The 17,464-nt window shown below is 44.6% G+C and overlaps 1 protein-coding gene across 1 annotated transcript in view; it reads right to left on the bottom strand.

Moving 5' to 3' along the window:
• LOC140465750 (uncharacterized) overlaps nucleotides 1-17,464 on the bottom strand; it is a 111,532-nt gene that overhangs the window by 5,798 nt on the left and 88,270 nt on the right. The window contains exons 22-27 of the mRNA XM_072561454.1: nucleotides 17,007-17,056; nucleotides 14,177-14,305; nucleotides 9,859-9,906; nucleotides 7,312-7,350; nucleotides 5,557-5,595; nucleotides 409-606 (exon numbers count right to left, since the gene is read on the bottom strand). Coding sequence (XP_072417555.1) covers nucleotides 409-606; nucleotides 5,557-5,595; nucleotides 7,312-7,350; nucleotides 9,859-9,906; nucleotides 14,177-14,305; nucleotides 17,007-17,056 — 503 coding nt within the window. The remainder of the gene's footprint in view (nucleotides 1-408; nucleotides 607-5,556; nucleotides 5,596-7,311; nucleotides 7,351-9,858; nucleotides 9,907-14,176; nucleotides 14,306-17,006; nucleotides 17,057-17,464) is intronic.

Below are 17,464 nucleotides of genomic sequence, written 5' to 3'. Positions count from 1 at the left end.
TCTGAGGTGAGTTGGGTCATTAACAAGCAATAATCTTGAGTTGGCAAGTCTATCCCTGATGTCGGGATAAACCTTCTCTGCTACAAACGTCACCGGAGACAAGCTGGAGGCTGGAAGAATACAGCAAGCCAGGCAGCATCAGGACTAGGTGTGGGGGTCCTGAAGGAGGGTTAATACCCAAAAGGTTAGATTCTCCACCTCCTGCTGCTGTCTTGTCTTCTTCTAGCCTCCTGCTTGCCCACCTTGGATTCCAGCATCTGCAGTATTTATTTTTGTCTCCTCAAATCTCGCCGCGGCTCACGTCGTTCAGGCCTCAAATGGATTCTACCCTCTGTCCCACAGCACAGCTCCCCTGTGGGATTGCCCAGTCAAGTATAATGAGTTATCTCCCGCGGGATGGGTACTTGCCTTGAGGTTGACAATTGGCACGGAAATCCTCTCAGATCTCCTCACGATGGAGATCAGGTCCTGGTTACTTGAAGTGAGGAAGGCCCGGAAAGTTCCTTGCAGCCCGGCTTCCCGAGCCTGTTGGAAACACTGCAGGTCAGCGCCCCGGATCCCAGTCATCTCGCCCGTGAGGGGAGCGTTCAGAGCCACCAGGTGAAGCTGCAGGAAGAAGAGGCGAAACACCAAGTAACTCAGCGCTGGTTAAGTGCAAATGTTCATTTCTAAAGCGCCTTTAACATAGTGAAGCACACCAAGTGGTGTTGCCCCAAGAACAGCGTGTGACCCCGGCAACATTCCACAATATTGAGGCTAACAAGTGTGTTGCTGGAAAAGCACAGCCAGTCAGGAAGCACCCGAGAAGCCAGAGAGTCAATGTTTCCAGCATAAACTCTTCATCAGGAATGTTCTGATGCCTTTCCTTCTCCTCGGATGCTGCCTGACCTGCTGTGTTTTTCCAGCGCCACACTCTCGACTCTGATCTCCAGTATCTGCAGTCCTCACTTTCTCCTTCCACAATGTTGGGGCAGCTAGCCAATGGGGTGTTTGGGCTTAAGGAGTGGAATTAAAGGAGGAGATTCGGGCAGACAGGTGAAAACATTTAGGAGGGAATCCCAAAACTGAATGCCCAGTCAGGAACGCCGGAGCAATTCAAATGGGAAATGCTGAACAGGACAAAATTACACGAATGTAGAGATTTCTACGGGTTGTGAGGCTGGAGATGATCAGAGAGAAAACATGATAAGGGAGGGTCCTTTCCAAGCTCTGTCACTACCCTTCCACTATTACGTGTTTTTCATTAATGCTAGAACAGGTTTAAAAAATGAGTAATAGAGCAAAGAAGTCAGTCCATTGACCAATTGACCCTGTGCGAGCTCTGTAAAAGAGAATTATCCATTAGCTCCACTGCTCTCTACTTAGACTATAGACCTGCACTTTTTTTGTTTTTAAGTAGAGATTCTGAAATCTAAGATTATATTTGCTTATATCGGACTTTCTGACAGTATATTCCAGGCAATAAGCCACCAGCCTCTCCAACTCTCGATTCATTCCATGCTGCAGTTGCATTCTTGTGCATTTTGAACAAGTGAAAATTCGGTTACAGGTACACCTGGATAGTGGGTACACAGTAAGTGGGTCAGGTGCAGGTACACCTGGATAGTGGGTACACAGTAAGTGGGTCAGGTATGGGTACACCTGGATAGTGGGTACACAGTAAGTGGGTCAGGTATGGGTACACCTGGATAGTGGGTACACAGTAAGTGGGTCAGGTGCAGGTACACCTAGATAGTGGGTACACAGTAAGTGGGTCAGGTATGGGTACGCCTGGATAGTGGGTACACAGTAAGTGGGTCAGGTATAGGTACACCAGGATAGTGGGTACACAGTAAGTGGGTCAAGTATAAGTACACCTAGACAGTGGATATTCAGTAAGTGGGTCAGATACAGGTACACCTGGATAGTGGGTACACAGTAAGTGGGTCAGGTACAGGTACACCTGGATAGTGGGTACACAGTAAGTGGGTCAGGTATGGGTACACCTGGATAGTGGGTACACAGTAAGTGGGTCAGGTATGGGTACACCTGGATAGTGGGTACACAGTAAGTGGGTCAGGTATAGGTACACCAGGATAGTGGGTACACAGTAAGTGGGTCAAGTATAAGTACACCTAGACAGTGGATATTCAGTAAGTGGGTCAGATACAGGTACACCTGGATAGTGGGTATTCAATAAGTGGGTCAGGTACAGGTACACCTGGACAGTGGGTACACAGTAAGTGGGTCAGGTACGGGTACACCTGGACAGTGGGTATTCAATAAGTGGGTCAGGTGCAGGTACACCTGGATAGTGGGTATTCAATAAGTGGGTCAGGTGCAGGTACACCTGGATAGTGGGTATTCAATAAGTGGGTCAGGTATGGGTACACCTGGATAGTGGGTATTCAATAAGTGGGTCAGGTGCAGGTACACCTGGATAGTGGGTATTCAATAAGTGGGTCAGGTATGGGTACACCTGGACAGTGGGTACACAGTAAGTGGGTCAGGTACAGGTACACCTGGACAGTGGGTACACAGTAAGTGGGTCAGGTACGGGTACACCTGGACAGTGGGTTTCAGCAAATCAGTGGACTGGTAATCCAGAGGATTAGATTACTCTTCAGGGCATGAATTCAATTCATGTTGGGAATTAGCTTCAGTTTATTAATAAATCTGGGATAAAATATGAACCTCGTCAAGTATGATCATCAAACTACAGACTGACTTTGTTTGTTAACGCCCTTTGTTTGGGCAATTCCCTCTATCAGGAGATGGAAAGCTGCCATCCTTGACCTGTCTGGCATATATGTGAGACCAATCTCACAACAATGTGGCTGACTATTAACTGCCAAGTAGACTTGCAAGTAACATCAAATTGTTCCAGGAAAAATGCCTAGTGGGTGAATGTGAATCAAGGAGTAGCAATCCACCCCCTCAAGCCTGCTCTGTCATTCAATAAGATTATGGCTGATCTATTGGTATTAGCTCCATTTTCTTGCCCATCCACAGTCTACGATTCACTTACTGGTGAAGAACCTATTTACTTTCACTTTATAAATATTCAGGATCTCAGCCTCAACAGCTCTCCAGGGAAGGGACTCACAACCATCTGAGAGCAAAAAAAAAAGTCTTAAATTGGAGAGTCCTTATATTAAATTGTGCCCCAAGTCTTAGTTTTTCCCAAAAGGTTCTTTCAGTACCTACCCAATCAAGGCCCCTCAGGATTGTGGAAGTTTCAATAAGATTCACCCTCCCATTCTTCTGAGTGTCATTAGATGCAGGTCCAACCTTTCCTCATCAGATAGCACCCCTCCATCCCAGACATCACTGGGGTGAGCCTTCGCTACACTGCTGGTAATGCTGGTAAGTCCCAAGTGTTAATTAGACATTAAATATTTCTGAATAATAGGTTTGCAGCATTGCATTTTGCAGTCTCCAACCAGCCAGTCCCTCATTATAATTTCACTGGGTACTTAATTAAACAATGAACGTAACATAATTAACATATGATTAACAAGGTAAAATGTCCAAACAGTTACCAATCTTATGGAAACAGAGTACTTAGTTATTAAATGGCTGCGGGAACTGCTATTTTTGCTGAGTTTGGCCACTGCAATGTGGGTTAAATATTCCACTTTGAGCTTTGATAAGACACATCTATTCCTTTAGACTCGGCACATTCTGTTCACGTCTAGTGTCAGTTGCAATTAGAGGTGGGTCACCGAGTGAGGAAACAGGACAGAATGTTAGCAGCACTTGTCTCTGAAGACTGATCCTAATCAATTGGTTCTTTTCAAGGGCAGTTTGATCGTGTTGCTTTTTTTATTCAGTATTAAATCTCTAAGCACAGCACAGGGATAAAGATAAGTCCATCACATGTGAAAATAATGACTCTTGATCGTGTAGCTCCAAAGACCAACCCAGGTTTGCCAAACATAAACATGATATCTATGTTCCTTTATGGAAAAGCTCCTTTAAATAGGTCACGACCTGTCTCCTTTCCTCATCTTAGCAACTCTACAATGTTCAATGGATTTCAACACTAATTTACAAAGTAGAGTATCTTTTTATTTTTGTGCTTTTTAAAATTGTATGTCGAAATGGGAAAGAACTGTTATGAAACCAGAGTTATAGAGTCATAGAGAGGTACAGCACAGAAACAGACCCTCTGGTCCGACTCGTCCATGCTGACCAGCACTTGGCCCATATCCATCTAAACCCTTCCTATTCACATACCCATCCAGAAGCTTTTAAAATGTTGTAATTGTATCAGCCTCCACCACATCCTCTGGCAGCACATTCAGTTTAAAAGTTTGCTGCATGTTTTGAAAAGCAAGTAACCTGGCACTCATGGCAAGCATGATCTGTACAGCTGTTTGACCAAGCAATAATTTAAGTGACTGTAGGTGAACTGAGGGGTTCTCTCTACAGATGCAGTTGGATGGTAACAAGAAGTTGATTGGTCTATGGACGAGTGACCAGTTATTAATAACAAAAGCCTTTTTGCCTGCCAACAGCTGTATGATTGGCTCTCACGTAGTGAACACTTTGGGATGGGGAATGAGATAGGGACGAGTGTTTTAACTTCAACCAGCACAGCAGCTGGGGCGCTGTTCTCCGCAGTCAAACACCATGTTAAAACTGGAGAGACCTAGTTCAACCTTCCTTCAGCTGTTGTTGTAAACTATGACTTTTATCTGTTTCGTCAGAGACCTTTCAGAGGTGAATCAGCCACCCGGTACCTGTTGCAAACCAGTGGGATCTCCCAGGGGAAAAAAAAAGTGATCAAACAGCAACATTCTGACCAGCTTAGGGTCATCTTAGTAACCACAGAACTGCCTTCCCAGTTTTACTCTCTCCAAGACCTAGCTTTGCCTGTTTGCTTGTCTGCCTGTGTGTTTGTATAATGGTGAGTTTGTCTGGGAATTAGAGTTTTAACTTGTGGTATGTGCCGATGGTTTTTAACTGTTTAACTGAAGTGAAAGCCTAATTACTTGTATTAAAGAGTGTTCTTATAAAGTGCAGAAACCTGGTCCATGCTTTCTATAAACCTGAGCTTGAAAATCAGGTAAATTGGGAAATCTTAATAATTATTTTAAAATCTTTAATGTTTATAACAACTCTGTGAACAGCAGGGTTTAATTCCCAGCACATTATCCCAGGGAGGTGTGAAAATTGACATTGTGACAACATTACCATAACTTTCTGCATTAGATATTGCACTATTAAACCTGAAAATAGTTTTATTTTTTAAAAAGAAAGACTAAAATTCTTTTTCTCCTTTTGGGCAGGAATTTACAAATGACCATCAATTTCCAAACTTTGCTTACTCCCAGCATTTGAAATGCATTCAAAGGAGCTGCTTAAACAACAGTTAGAGAATAGCTTTATTTGTTTCGATTAGCAAACATTGGGGAGGATAGCAGACGGTTTGGGGGAAAGTAAAGGGGTACACACAGTGGTCAGGAAGATTGTGGGATATGAACTGAGCAACACTCAGAAGGTTTGTCGATTAGCACCGATTTTTAGGTTTTAAGTTCTGAAATAATCCACTTGAAACAACAAACAGCTTACCACTGATCCTAGAACAGGGGAGCCATCGGGCACTTTAACCTAGTGACAGGAAAATAAATCGTACATTAGGTTCTGGACTGCACATGTTGGAAACGCAGAAGCAGTTTGTTCTTGTTCAAGACCTACCTGGCATTCTGATCAAACAATCACATTCGAGTGAAACTGTGTAAAGGATAACAGTAAGGGGCCGGGGGGGGGGGGGGGGGGGGGGGGCGGGGGGTGGTGAGTAGGGAGGAGGGGGGGGTGTAGGGGGGAGGTTTGGATGGACAAGTTGAGTTAATGCTTTGGGGAGTGCACCAGGACTGTTTCAGGGTCCCAAAGCCACTCCCAAAGGCAACACTAACTTCCACTGGTTTGGGACTTTGACCAATTATCCACCTTGTTGCTGACTGGTCTCAGCAGGAACAACTCGACTTTGTGGCCTTTAGAGGACAGACAAGGTAAAGCTGCAGCAGAAAAACACATTGCCTCTTATTGTGTAAAATCCTCCTCTGTCCTTGCTCAGCTGAGTGAGAAAACCTGGTTGAGGCATGTTAAACATTGTTAAGAGTCACACAACGCTCAGACCCTTGCAGGTTTAGAATGGTACAATACAACTCTGACTGGCACAGTTTCAGTCCCTGGTTGGAATTGGTTGTAGTGATGCTAAGCACAATTGGCCGCAACACACATGGACTAGAAAAAATAAAATCAAGAAGGATCTTGGTGTATATTTTATATCCCAGCTGTATGCAGAGATGAAATTAGTTTCTCTGTATATAGTAGGCTTTATTGACAAGGTTTTAAAAGTCCACTCCATGGTTCAGATTTGGCTTCTCCTCTTTCTAGGTTGTTGTTCACCTTTACTCTCATTCCACACCCAGCCTTGACTAATCAAGCACAGTGAGCATCGTTTGTTAACAGACTCACATAATCAAACACAGAACAATTGATCACCATAACACCTGTTTCTGGGTGCTAACCTTAAAGTGAACTTTACAGAATTAAAATGAGAACATGATCAGGTTTATTTGTGATGCTCCCTATCCAGTTCAAATACAACACTCATTACACACAAATGTCAAAAGATTGTTCCAACCTCCATCCTGATGCTCCCAGGACACTGCAAAACAAATGGCAATTTGAAGCTCTTTCCCAGACAGAGTTGTGAAGCGTGAACATTTCAGACAAATTAATTCCTTCGTCAAAATAAGATTTTCCATTGAATTCAGAGAAACACTGAGCACTGGTGTCACCCCCAAACCTCAGGGGACCAATGCTGTTTAAAAACGTGCTCATCACTGTGTTTCTTGTGTCCTTCGAGTTGCAAAGATGTTATCAGATCACTGAAAAGTCAAGGCAACACTGCAATTTTATTGTGACAAGATCTATCCTGAGCTCTCCCTGATCTCTTCTTTCCTTGAAAATATGAACAATCCATCTCTGAATACATCTGCCTGAGCAAATATATTAATGTCATCAGATAGTTAGAGAAAATCTGTTCAGGAACCAAACCGGATCACAGGGGAGGAAATGGAGCTGTTTAAGCAGATTAAAGAATTACTTTATTTGTTTCGATTAGCAAAACTCCTGTCATTGGGAAAGATATCAGACAACTTGGGAGAAAATGAAGGTGGACATGCCATGCTCAGGAGGATTGTGGGATATGAGCTGAGCAACACACAGAAGGTTTGTCAATTAGCACCGATTGTAGTTAACTTTGGTTATGAGGTTTTAATTTCTGAAATAATCCAGTTGAAAGAACCAACAGCTTACCACTGATCCTAGAACAGGGGAGCCATCAGGCACTTTAACCTAGTGACAGGAAAAGAAAATGCACATTAGATTCTGGACTGCACATGTTGGAAACGCAGAAGCAGATTGTTCTTGTTCAACACCTACCTGGCATTCTGATCAAACAATCACATTAGAGTGAAACTGTGTAAAATAGCACAATAAAGTTTGGGGGGCAGGGTGGGGTGGGGGGGGGAGCAGGGGGAGAGTTGCATTAATGCTTCAGGGCTGGGAACCCGCAGCCCAGCACTGTTTCTGGATCCCAATGCCACTCCTTGGACTTTGACCCTTCAATTGTCCAATTACTTTTGGCGGGTAAGCTTTCGAAGCTGTAAATCCAGTCAGACCTTCCAGCTTGAGGTAAGCAGCATTTGGCAGTAAAAGGTAAATCACAAAGTGTTGAAAGATGAAGAGCCCAACTCTCTGACATTTGAAGTAGAAAAGACTAGTTTGCTTACTGCTGGGGGGGTGTTGAGGGCAGGGGGTGTGGAGGGTGGTGTTGGTTTCTCTGGAGGGCGGCTTTCCACTGCACCCTCACCAGGCAGGCAGGCCAGGAGGGACCCATAGGCCTACCCAGAGTGTTGCCCTATGGTCTCCCAAACCTGGCACCCTGCCTCCACTCGGCCGGCAAACCAGAGGCCAATTAGAAAACCCCAGCCAGACTTCTTTAACCGCCCTTATCAGGGCATCTATTGAGCGTATAAATGGCTGGCCCCCTCACAGGGACAGGCTGCTCCGTCACACAGTGAACCGCTGCCTCCGCCAAGCTGACCAACATCAAGAATACAATCATGAGCCTGACATGTCGGCCAGTGCCAGTATGATGGTACCCTGATTACCTCTGTGCCTGACCTTGGTGAGGTGCAAACCTTCCTCCCATCATTGACAACTCCTCCAACATTGAAACACAAACCCTCACAAAAAAAAGGGCAGGTGATGGCCTAGTGGTATCACCACTGGATTGTTAATCCACAGACCCAGGTAATCTTTTAGGGACCTGGGTTCGAATCCTGTCACGGCAGATGGTGGAATTTGAATTCAGTAAAACATCTGGAATTAAAAGTCAAATGATGACTGTGAATCTGCTGCCAATTGTCAGAATAAACCATCTGGTTCACTGATGTCCATTAGGGAAGGAAATTGCCACCCTTACCTGGACTGGTCTACATGTGACTCCAGAACGACAGAAATGTGGTTAACCCTCTGGGCAATTAGGGATGGGTAATAAATGCTGTCTACATAGTGACACCCACATCCCATAAGTGATTTTTAAAAAAACGCGGGCCCAAGGAAGATCCAGAAGATATCTCTTCATGCTATTGGTACCAGAAAACAAAATCTAACAACTGATGGACCAAGTGAAAGACATATTCAGTGTTGGCTATTTGTTTCACACACCTCAGGCTAATTCACTAGCAGAAGACATTTAGGTAATAGCCTCCCAGAGACCTAGGGCCCTGCCAATCTAACCATTCAGATATATTCAGTATACCACAAAGTGTTCAGGCCAAGATAGTCCAGATTGAACATGAAATATTTCTTGTCAAAACCTGATCCTGATACCCATTTGTATGTGTTACGCATAAGGTAAAGGAAAGGAAAGGAAAGGCTGATTTTTTTTTGTGTGTGTGTGACTAATCAGCTCTTTAAAATATTCCAAGCCAGGCAGCATCAGGAAGTGGAGAATTCGATATTTCGGGTATAACCCTTCTTCAGGACTTGAGTCAACTTCTCCATCTCCTGATGTTACCTGGCTTGCTGTGTTCTTCCAGCATCCTGCCTGTCCACTTTGGATTCCAGCATCTGCAGTTTTTTTGCCTTTACAATATTCCAGCAAGTTAGTTTTACACAGAGAGTGGTGGGTGTGTGTAATGCACTGCCAGCAGTGGTAGTAGAGTCAGATACATTAGGGACATTTAAACAATTCTTGGATAGGCACAATGAAGGGTATGTAGTTTAGTCTGATCTTAGTGTGGGATAAAAGGCCGGCACAATATCGAGGGCCGAAGGGCCTGTACTGTTTTATGTTTAATTTGACCATGATCCACACAATAAAGAGAGAAGAAGAAAAAGAGAAAGAGAGAGGAAGAAAGAGGGGAAAAGAAAGACAAAGAAAAAAAAGAGAGAACGTGGGACAGAGAAAAATGAAAAAAATAGGAAGAAAGAGAGAGAGAAAGAAGAAAAAGAGAGCAAGTGGGACAGAGAGATGGAGAAATGGGAAGAAAGAAAGAGAAAGAACAAGATGGAAAGAGAGAGAAAGAGAAAGTAAGAGGAAGAATGGGAGAGAGAGAGAGAGAGAGAGGGAAAGTGAGAGGAACAGAGAGGCTTTGATACACAGTTGAATGCTGCCACCGAGCTTCTACATTGCCACACAGATGGTAAAGAAGTAAAAGGCAGCAGCAACATCAGATTTTACTTGTGGAAAACATTCCACATGACTCACCCGCAGACTAAAAGTCATCATCATCTTGCTATCACATAAACAGAAAGAAGGCAATAGTACACTGAGTTGGAGCACTGCGTACTTACTGATACAGCAGGATCATCAGAAGCGATGCCAGGGAAGAAGTCTTCAAGCTGTTAGGAGGATCAGACGTATGTAAGAGAACATGCCCAAAAATGGCTTCAAGCTTTAGCAGCAATGTTCACATTAAGGGTGCTACATAAATGTCACAACTGTTTCTACCACTATAAAGTCTATTCAGCAAAAGATCAAATTTAAGCTATTTGAAATATAACATAAGGAAATGTGCAATCTCTTTAAATTATTCTGTAAACAAAATAATGCCTGTTTTTCTGTCCATTATCTATTTGCTCTGTGAAGTGAGGAAACTGCCATTGTACAGATCGGCTGACTCTCCCCAGGTTCTGTTTCTACATTTATGAGCCCAGGTGGTGTAAGTGAGCTATATGGCAATGAGAGGCAGACCACTCCAACTCAACACAGGTTTCATTCAATCCTCGTGTAAGTGGTGTCGGAAACGGAATCAGAGTCGGATAACCTTTCCTGTCTCACCGTATCACCTCAATGACGGTCAGGTGAAAAGCAGTTAACTCAGTGTCGATCAAGGTTTGTATCTGAGAGCTTCCTGATCGACTGCCTTGTTCAATTAAACATTGAATACGGCATCGAATACTGACACACTGAGCCAGACCACACCATCTGCCCGCTCCCATGAAGAGAATTTGCTGCATAAATCACACAACGTAAACCTGAAGTGCCTCTTACTTTTGATAAATCATATCCATGTTTTATTAAATACATACTGGTCGTGTTACTGAGTTCATAATCCAGATGCCGGTGCTAATAGTCTGGGGACATGAGATTGGATCCCATCTGGGGGAATGTAAATTCAATCAATGAATAAGTCATGAACATAATATTGGTCTCATTAATAGTTATTTACAAAGTTACTGGATTGTCGTTAAAACCCATCTGATTCATTATAACCATCATGGGAGGAAATCTGCCATCCGTACCTGGTCTGACCCACATGTGACTCCAGATCCACAGCAATGTGATTGATTCTTCACTGCCCTGTGAACTGACCCTAGCAATCTGCTCAGCTCTAACAACAGAAGTCACATGACACCAGGTTATACTCCAACAGATTTATTTGAAAAATCAGGTGAACCTGACGAAGGAGCAGTGCTCCGAAAGCTTGTGATTCCAACGAAACCTGTTGGACTATGACCTGGTGTCGTGTCACTTCTGACTTTGTCCACCTCAGTCCAACACCAGCACCTCCACATCCTACCTCATGCAGAAGAAAGCATTGTCAGGTGCACAAGACAATGTCTCTCTCCTGGTGCAATTAAGGACGGGCTATTAATGCTGGCCTACCCAGTGATGTCCATATCCTGTGAACAAATAAACCGAAAGATGAAAGAAAATTGATGGCTCCTCTTTCCCGCCTTCCCCCCCCCCCACCGGAAGCAGCTGCATTTAACACTGAAAATAACACAAGCTTGTGAGATTCTTCCTTAAAGTCGAACAAGTCAAGACATTGTATCACGTTCAGTCTGACAAGATATGCTGCTCAGAGGCTCACGCTTTTTGGGTCTTTTAATACAAACTGCAGGTCTCAGCACTGACTCACCTCACTCAGATGGGATGCATTTATATCAGCACTAACTATCCACTTCTTATCAAAGAAGCAGATCCTAAACCTTTCTGCAGTTCCCTTGGTGAAAACCCCTCTTTTGATTGGAACAGGGCAACACCTGAGGTTTCCAATAAAATTATTCTTTTTTTTTGTTAAATGACAAGTTAGACACAAAGTGGGCAGAAGTGGGAGTAATGATTGCAGGAGTATTCCAATACTGCCTGGTTAGGCTGGGAATGACTCTCTGTGCTTTGGAGACTGTGCAGTGTGCACGTCATCAAGGTAACTGCACGTATGCACATTCCCAGCGGGGAGTAAGAGATGGTGAGTTAAACCTGCGATGCTCTAACCTTTCACTAACCTCCACTCTGGGTTTGCCTTCTTGCCAGTGGAAGCAACTTCCTCTGACGCTTTCGAAGAAGGAAACTTCACTACACTGGGTTTGAGCAAGCCCTACGCCCCCTTAGCGCGTTGGAAAGTGAGAGATTGGTAAAATCCAGTGGATGGCATTCTGTCAGCTCTCAACTTCCTGAAGGTTTTATGAGGGACTAGGGAGACCCTACATAGAAGGGGAACAAACACAGTAACACTTGAAAATGAATGCACAGGTCACAATGGAGCTCCATTTTGAAGTACACAACATGAGTCATTCCTTTTAAGTCACATTTGCCCATTTTATTAGTTTTTCCAACTAGGTGAGGCCTACAGTGTGCCTTCATTCCTATTTAACGTTCTCATTTTGTCTCCACTGGTATTTTTCCCATGAAGGCACCACACACATTGCATGAGGAGTTCATGCCGGACATCTGGCAGCGATTAGCTGCATGGACAGATGTTCAGCGCGCGGGGGAGGCACTCCCTACTCGTCAAAAAGTCTTTAACTTGGTTAATTTTTTGCCGTTAAGGTGCAGCACGGTGGCCCAGTGGTTAGTACTGCTGCCTTGCAGCTCCAGGGGCACGTATTCAATTCCAGCCTTGGACGATTGTCTATGTGCGATTTGCATGTTCTCCCCTGAAATAACTCCACAGAGGCCCGGTTTCCTGTCACCAAGTCACCCTTTTATTTACACAAGCATAGCACTTGGCACTGCTCCAGCTCCCTCAGAGTCGGCTCTCAGGGTGAACAGAACCTCTGACACTCCTGTTTATATTTAATATTTTTTCTCTCTTTCTTTAAAAAAAATTCCCCCACACACCGCCTAACAGCGGTAGTGCTTATTTTTCCCCAACACCCATGACGTGTGTGTGCAGATGTAGGGCACGGTAAGGAACAACAACTACATAAATCTTTATTTATATTCCACCACCAGGAAGAAAGGAAACACCCGAGTGGCCAGTGACAATCAGTGCCCTTCACATCAAAGGGCAATGCTGTGTGATCAGACAGTGAAGGGGAGGGCAGGGATTATATCAAAATCAAGTTGGAGGGAGGAATAATACTCTACTCCCTGTGGTGCCCACCTCTCCCGGAGCAGCTCAAGGGACACTGCGTGCTCCTTCTCCAGAGGCACCCAGGCTCGAATGTGACCACGGAAGAGGGGCAAGCAATTGGCCCCAATGACCCCCTCCACGGCCCGCTACCTGGACCAGTTTATGGCCAGTTTGGCCAGGCTGAAACTCCTGTTTATATCTGTCAGCTGGGGCTCCCTGAATGGACCAAATTAACAGCCCCAATCAGGGAACTCATATTCTATGGGGTCCACCAGGCTGACCTCGTCACAATCACTACATCTCCGCATCTCAGAGGTTTTGTCTGGGTGCTCCGGTTTCCTCTCACAATCCAAAGATGTGCAGGTTGGGTGGATTGGCCGTGGGAAATGTGGGTTTGTGGAGATAGGGTGGGGGCTGGTTCTGGTGGAATGTTCTTTGGAGGGTCAATGTTGATTTTTTGGGCCGAACGGCCTCTTTCCACACTACATGGCTACCATTGATTCTAAGATCATGTGTCACCTTTAACCTTCCACCTGCCTGGCCTGGTGTACCTGGCCCCCAAGACACCACACAATCCGGAAACTTCCAACACTAGACTCAATCCAGAGAGGTGTGACTGCCTGTCGTTCTGGCATTGGCCACTATTCCTTGTGGGGGTGGGGGGTGTGGCTAGAACAACTAAAACCTATCAGCTGTCCAATAGGCTGCCAGTTCCCGAAAACGGAACTTCCAGACAAGAAAAGGATAAGAATCCTGCCTTAAAAGCAGCAATGCTGCTCCCAATGCTGAGCTACTGTAGGCCCGTCGCCTTGACCATGGATAGACTCTGCACCCCTGCCATTGATATCTCAGCCAGTAATGCGTAGGGGAGTGAAGCAAAATATCCACCACCGTGATTTTGAACCCTTTATTTCTTCAACTTCAAAAAATTCTTATTTAACAAAGCCTGATACTACAACTCCTATTCCATAGTATCATAGAATTCCCCATGGCTAATCTACTTAGCCTGCACACTATGGGCAATGTAGCCTTGCCAATCCATTTAGCATGCCCATCTTTGGACCATGGGAGGAAACCCACAAAGACATGGGGAGTACGTGCAAACTCCACAGTCAGCTGGGGGGGGGCAGTTGAACCCAAGTCCCTGGCGCAGTGAGGTAACAGTGCTAACCACTGAGCCCTTTGGACCCCAATCATCAACAATCACTGGCTAGACATCCCAACGCTGAGGTTTGCACCTAGAGGGGGGTAAAGGGTGCTACGTAAATGCAATACTCCCATTAACAGATCCCGGGAACAAATATACTCACACAGAGTTTTCTCCAACCATTATGTAGTCGAATGAAAACTTTTCCTTCTTCTGATACATAGACCAGAGAACCTTCAGGAACCATCGGAGTTGCTTTCAGCATGAGCTCAACATTCTTGAAGACCTGGCTCTGTATCATATAAAGTACATTTAACGTATTGCATTAGGAACACAGGCAAATCTATAAACATCAGAGAAATATTATGCGTGAGATTCAACGTAACGTGTGAGATTCAGTGTAATTCCATGTGAAAGACAGGACCTGGGTTTCTATTTAAGAGTAAGCTGCAACAAAATGGGACACTTCTTTTCTTAATGTTCTTGTGCCAATCTTTTCTTCTCCCTCAGAAACATAGCAGAGTGGGTCATTGAATTTCTACAGTGCAGATGGAGGCTACTCGGCCCATGAGTCTGCACTAACTCATCAAAGGGCACCCCACCCAGACCAACCCCCCACCCTATCGCTGTAACCCTGCATCTTCAATGGGCAATCGCCTAACCTGAACATCCTTGGCCACTGTGGCAATTTAGCATGGATAATCCACTTAACCTACACATCTTTGGACTGTGGGAGGAAACCAGAGCACCCAGAGGAAAGCCACGCAGACATGGGGAGAATGTGCAACTCCACACAGACCTTTTGCTGGGTATTGTTTTATGACTGGCAGTCACCCATCCTGACCCTGTTAATGGTCATGACTCAAGCCTAGTCTTTATGACGAGTATAAACCGACAAGAAGCAGACCAGAGCTGAGCCCAATTCTGTTATTTAAAATGGCCCACCCCTCAAAAGACCCACGATCATCCCCAATTTTCACCCCTACTCCTACTCCCCACCCAACATCTGCACTCTGACAGGGTTTACTGAATGTTAGTGATTGCAGACATTTGCAGGATACAAATATTTCACAGGAGTAAGTGAGGACTGCAGATGCTGTTTTTGCTTGGAATGTCGACTCTCCTGCTCCACAGATGCTGGTTGACCTGCTGTGATTTTCCAGTGTCACACTTTTCAACTCAAATATTTCACGGCCTGACATTAATTTGATTGGCAAAATACACATAAAATCGAACCAAGTCTGGGACAAACCTGTTTATTGAGCTGCTAATGAATGGGTAATGTTACTTCAGAATGATGGTCCTGAAAGGATTAGCTGAGATACTAAAATAGATCCAGCCACCTAGATATGACTGACTATCTGTGGAAGGAGCTAACCAGATTGTTCATCTTACCTCCACAGTTAACAATCAGGTAACTGAGAGAAATTTGTCCCAGGAGAAAGTGAGGACTGCAGATGCTGGAGATCAGAGCTGAAAATGTGTTGCTGGAAAAGCGCAGCAGGTCAGGCAGCATCCAAGGAACAGGAGAATCGACGTTTCGGGCATTCAGGAAGAAGGGCTGATGCCCGAAATGTCGATTCTCCTGTTCCTTGGATGCTGCCTGACCTGCTGCGCTTTTCCAGTAACACATTTTCAGCAGACATTTGTCCCAGACTTGGTTCGATTTTATGTGTATTTTGCCAGTCAAATTAATGTCAGCTGGTGATTCAGTGGTTAGCACTGCTTCCTCACAGCACCAGGGACCCGGGTTCATATCCCGCCTCGGGCAACTATCTGTGTGGAGTTTGCACATTCTCCCTGTGTCTGTGTGGGTTTCCTCCGGGTGCTCCAATTTCCTTCCACAGTCCAAAGATGTGCAGGTTACGTGAATTGGCCGTGCTAAAATTGCCCGTAGTGTTAGGTGGATTAGTCAGGGGTAAATATAGGGGGGTGGGTTTCTCTTCAGAGGGTCGGTGTGAACTTGTCGGGTCCAAGGACCTGTTTCCACATTGTAGGTAATCTAATCTAATCTAATCAGTTAGCCAGATGGTTGGTCTGCCACACATTGTGATGCCAACAGCGCAGGCTCAATTCTCATACCAGCTGAAGTTACCACAAAGGTCCCACCTTCTCAACCTCACCCTCACTTGAGGCGTGGTGAGCCTCAGGTTAGCCATCGCCAGTCATCTCTCTCCAACAACAGAGCAACCCTATGGTCCTCGAGACTATGGTGACTTCACCTTTAACTTAGATAAACCTAGTATCTCTAGGGAGTTAGTCATAGGAACAGAGGAGGCCATTCAGCCAGTGGGCTGGGGACCCAGAGGAGTTGGCCAGCCGACTGGGGTGGTCAGTCTGTCAGAGATCGTGAGCCTGGTAGGTGGAGGGAGAGCAAGTTCACATCTGGAAAGCCCACACCATGGAGAGACTGCAGGCAGGAGAAGGATTGTAATGTTTGCCCTTTAACTTTATTTCTTTACCTTCCTAATTTATACAATGAAGAATGTAACAGAGAACTTTTAGCTTTTCTCTTTATTCCTCTATTTTTGTACCTAAGATCCGTACATAGCAACTTTATACCTAAGATGGTGCCTTGTGTGGTGACATGGTACACGTTTCACTGTACTCCTGTATTTTGTACTTGAGTACACGTGACAATAAACCTCATTCTAATTCTAACATGAAACAATATGTTGGATACTCAAAGGCAAAATACTGTTGACGCTGTAAATCTGAAATAAAAAATGTGCTGGAATCATTCAGCAGAACAGGCAGTATCTGTGGAGAGTTTCAGGTCAATGCCCTTTCATTAGGAGAAAGGTAGATTTGTAAAAAGAATTTAAGTCGGTTGGAGTGGGGATCTGGAGGCAAGAAGGTGGAAAGGCAGGGCAGGATGGATTAAATGACAAAACAGAGTGTCGGTGGGAACAGTGAGAAACCCAGGTTTGGTCAAGATGATAACAACATCAATGATCATTGGGACTGAATTATGGGTCATTTCACAAGCTTACCTTCAGGCTGCTGTCAAAGAGATTATCATTGGGTTTGGGACTTTGCAGGTCTGGAAAGAAAGAAACAGAACAGTGTTTAGTTATGTCTGGGTCACAAAGTGTGTGTGTGTGTGTATATATATTTGTATGTGTTTGTTTGTGTGTGTGTATGTGTGTGAATATACGTTGTATGTGTATGTGTGTGTGTATATTTGGGTGTGTGTGAGTGAGAGAGAGATGCCAGGATCGTTTTCTCAATGTTATTACATTGATGTACACTTCCATCACCGTGAATGCATTTTTCATGGAATTACCATCTTGGTATAGCTTCCTGCCTGATCGTTAACACCAACTAGTTAACAGGAAAGTCAATTGTCAGGGGAGCTCCCATTATGGACACAACAAGCTAATGAAATCTCATTGATTACTATCTTAACACAAAATGTAACTTATGTAAATCCAATTGATGTAAACAGCCA

Source organism: Chiloscyllium punctatum, chromosome 42, assembly GCF_047496795.1.
Source record: "Chiloscyllium punctatum isolate Juve2018m chromosome 42, sChiPun1.3, whole genome shotgun sequence".
Taxonomy (NCBI): Eukaryota; Metazoa; Chordata; class Chondrichthyes; order Orectolobiformes; family Hemiscylliidae; genus Chiloscyllium; species Chiloscyllium punctatum.
This window is presented reverse-complemented; position numbering and strand designations above follow the sequence as displayed.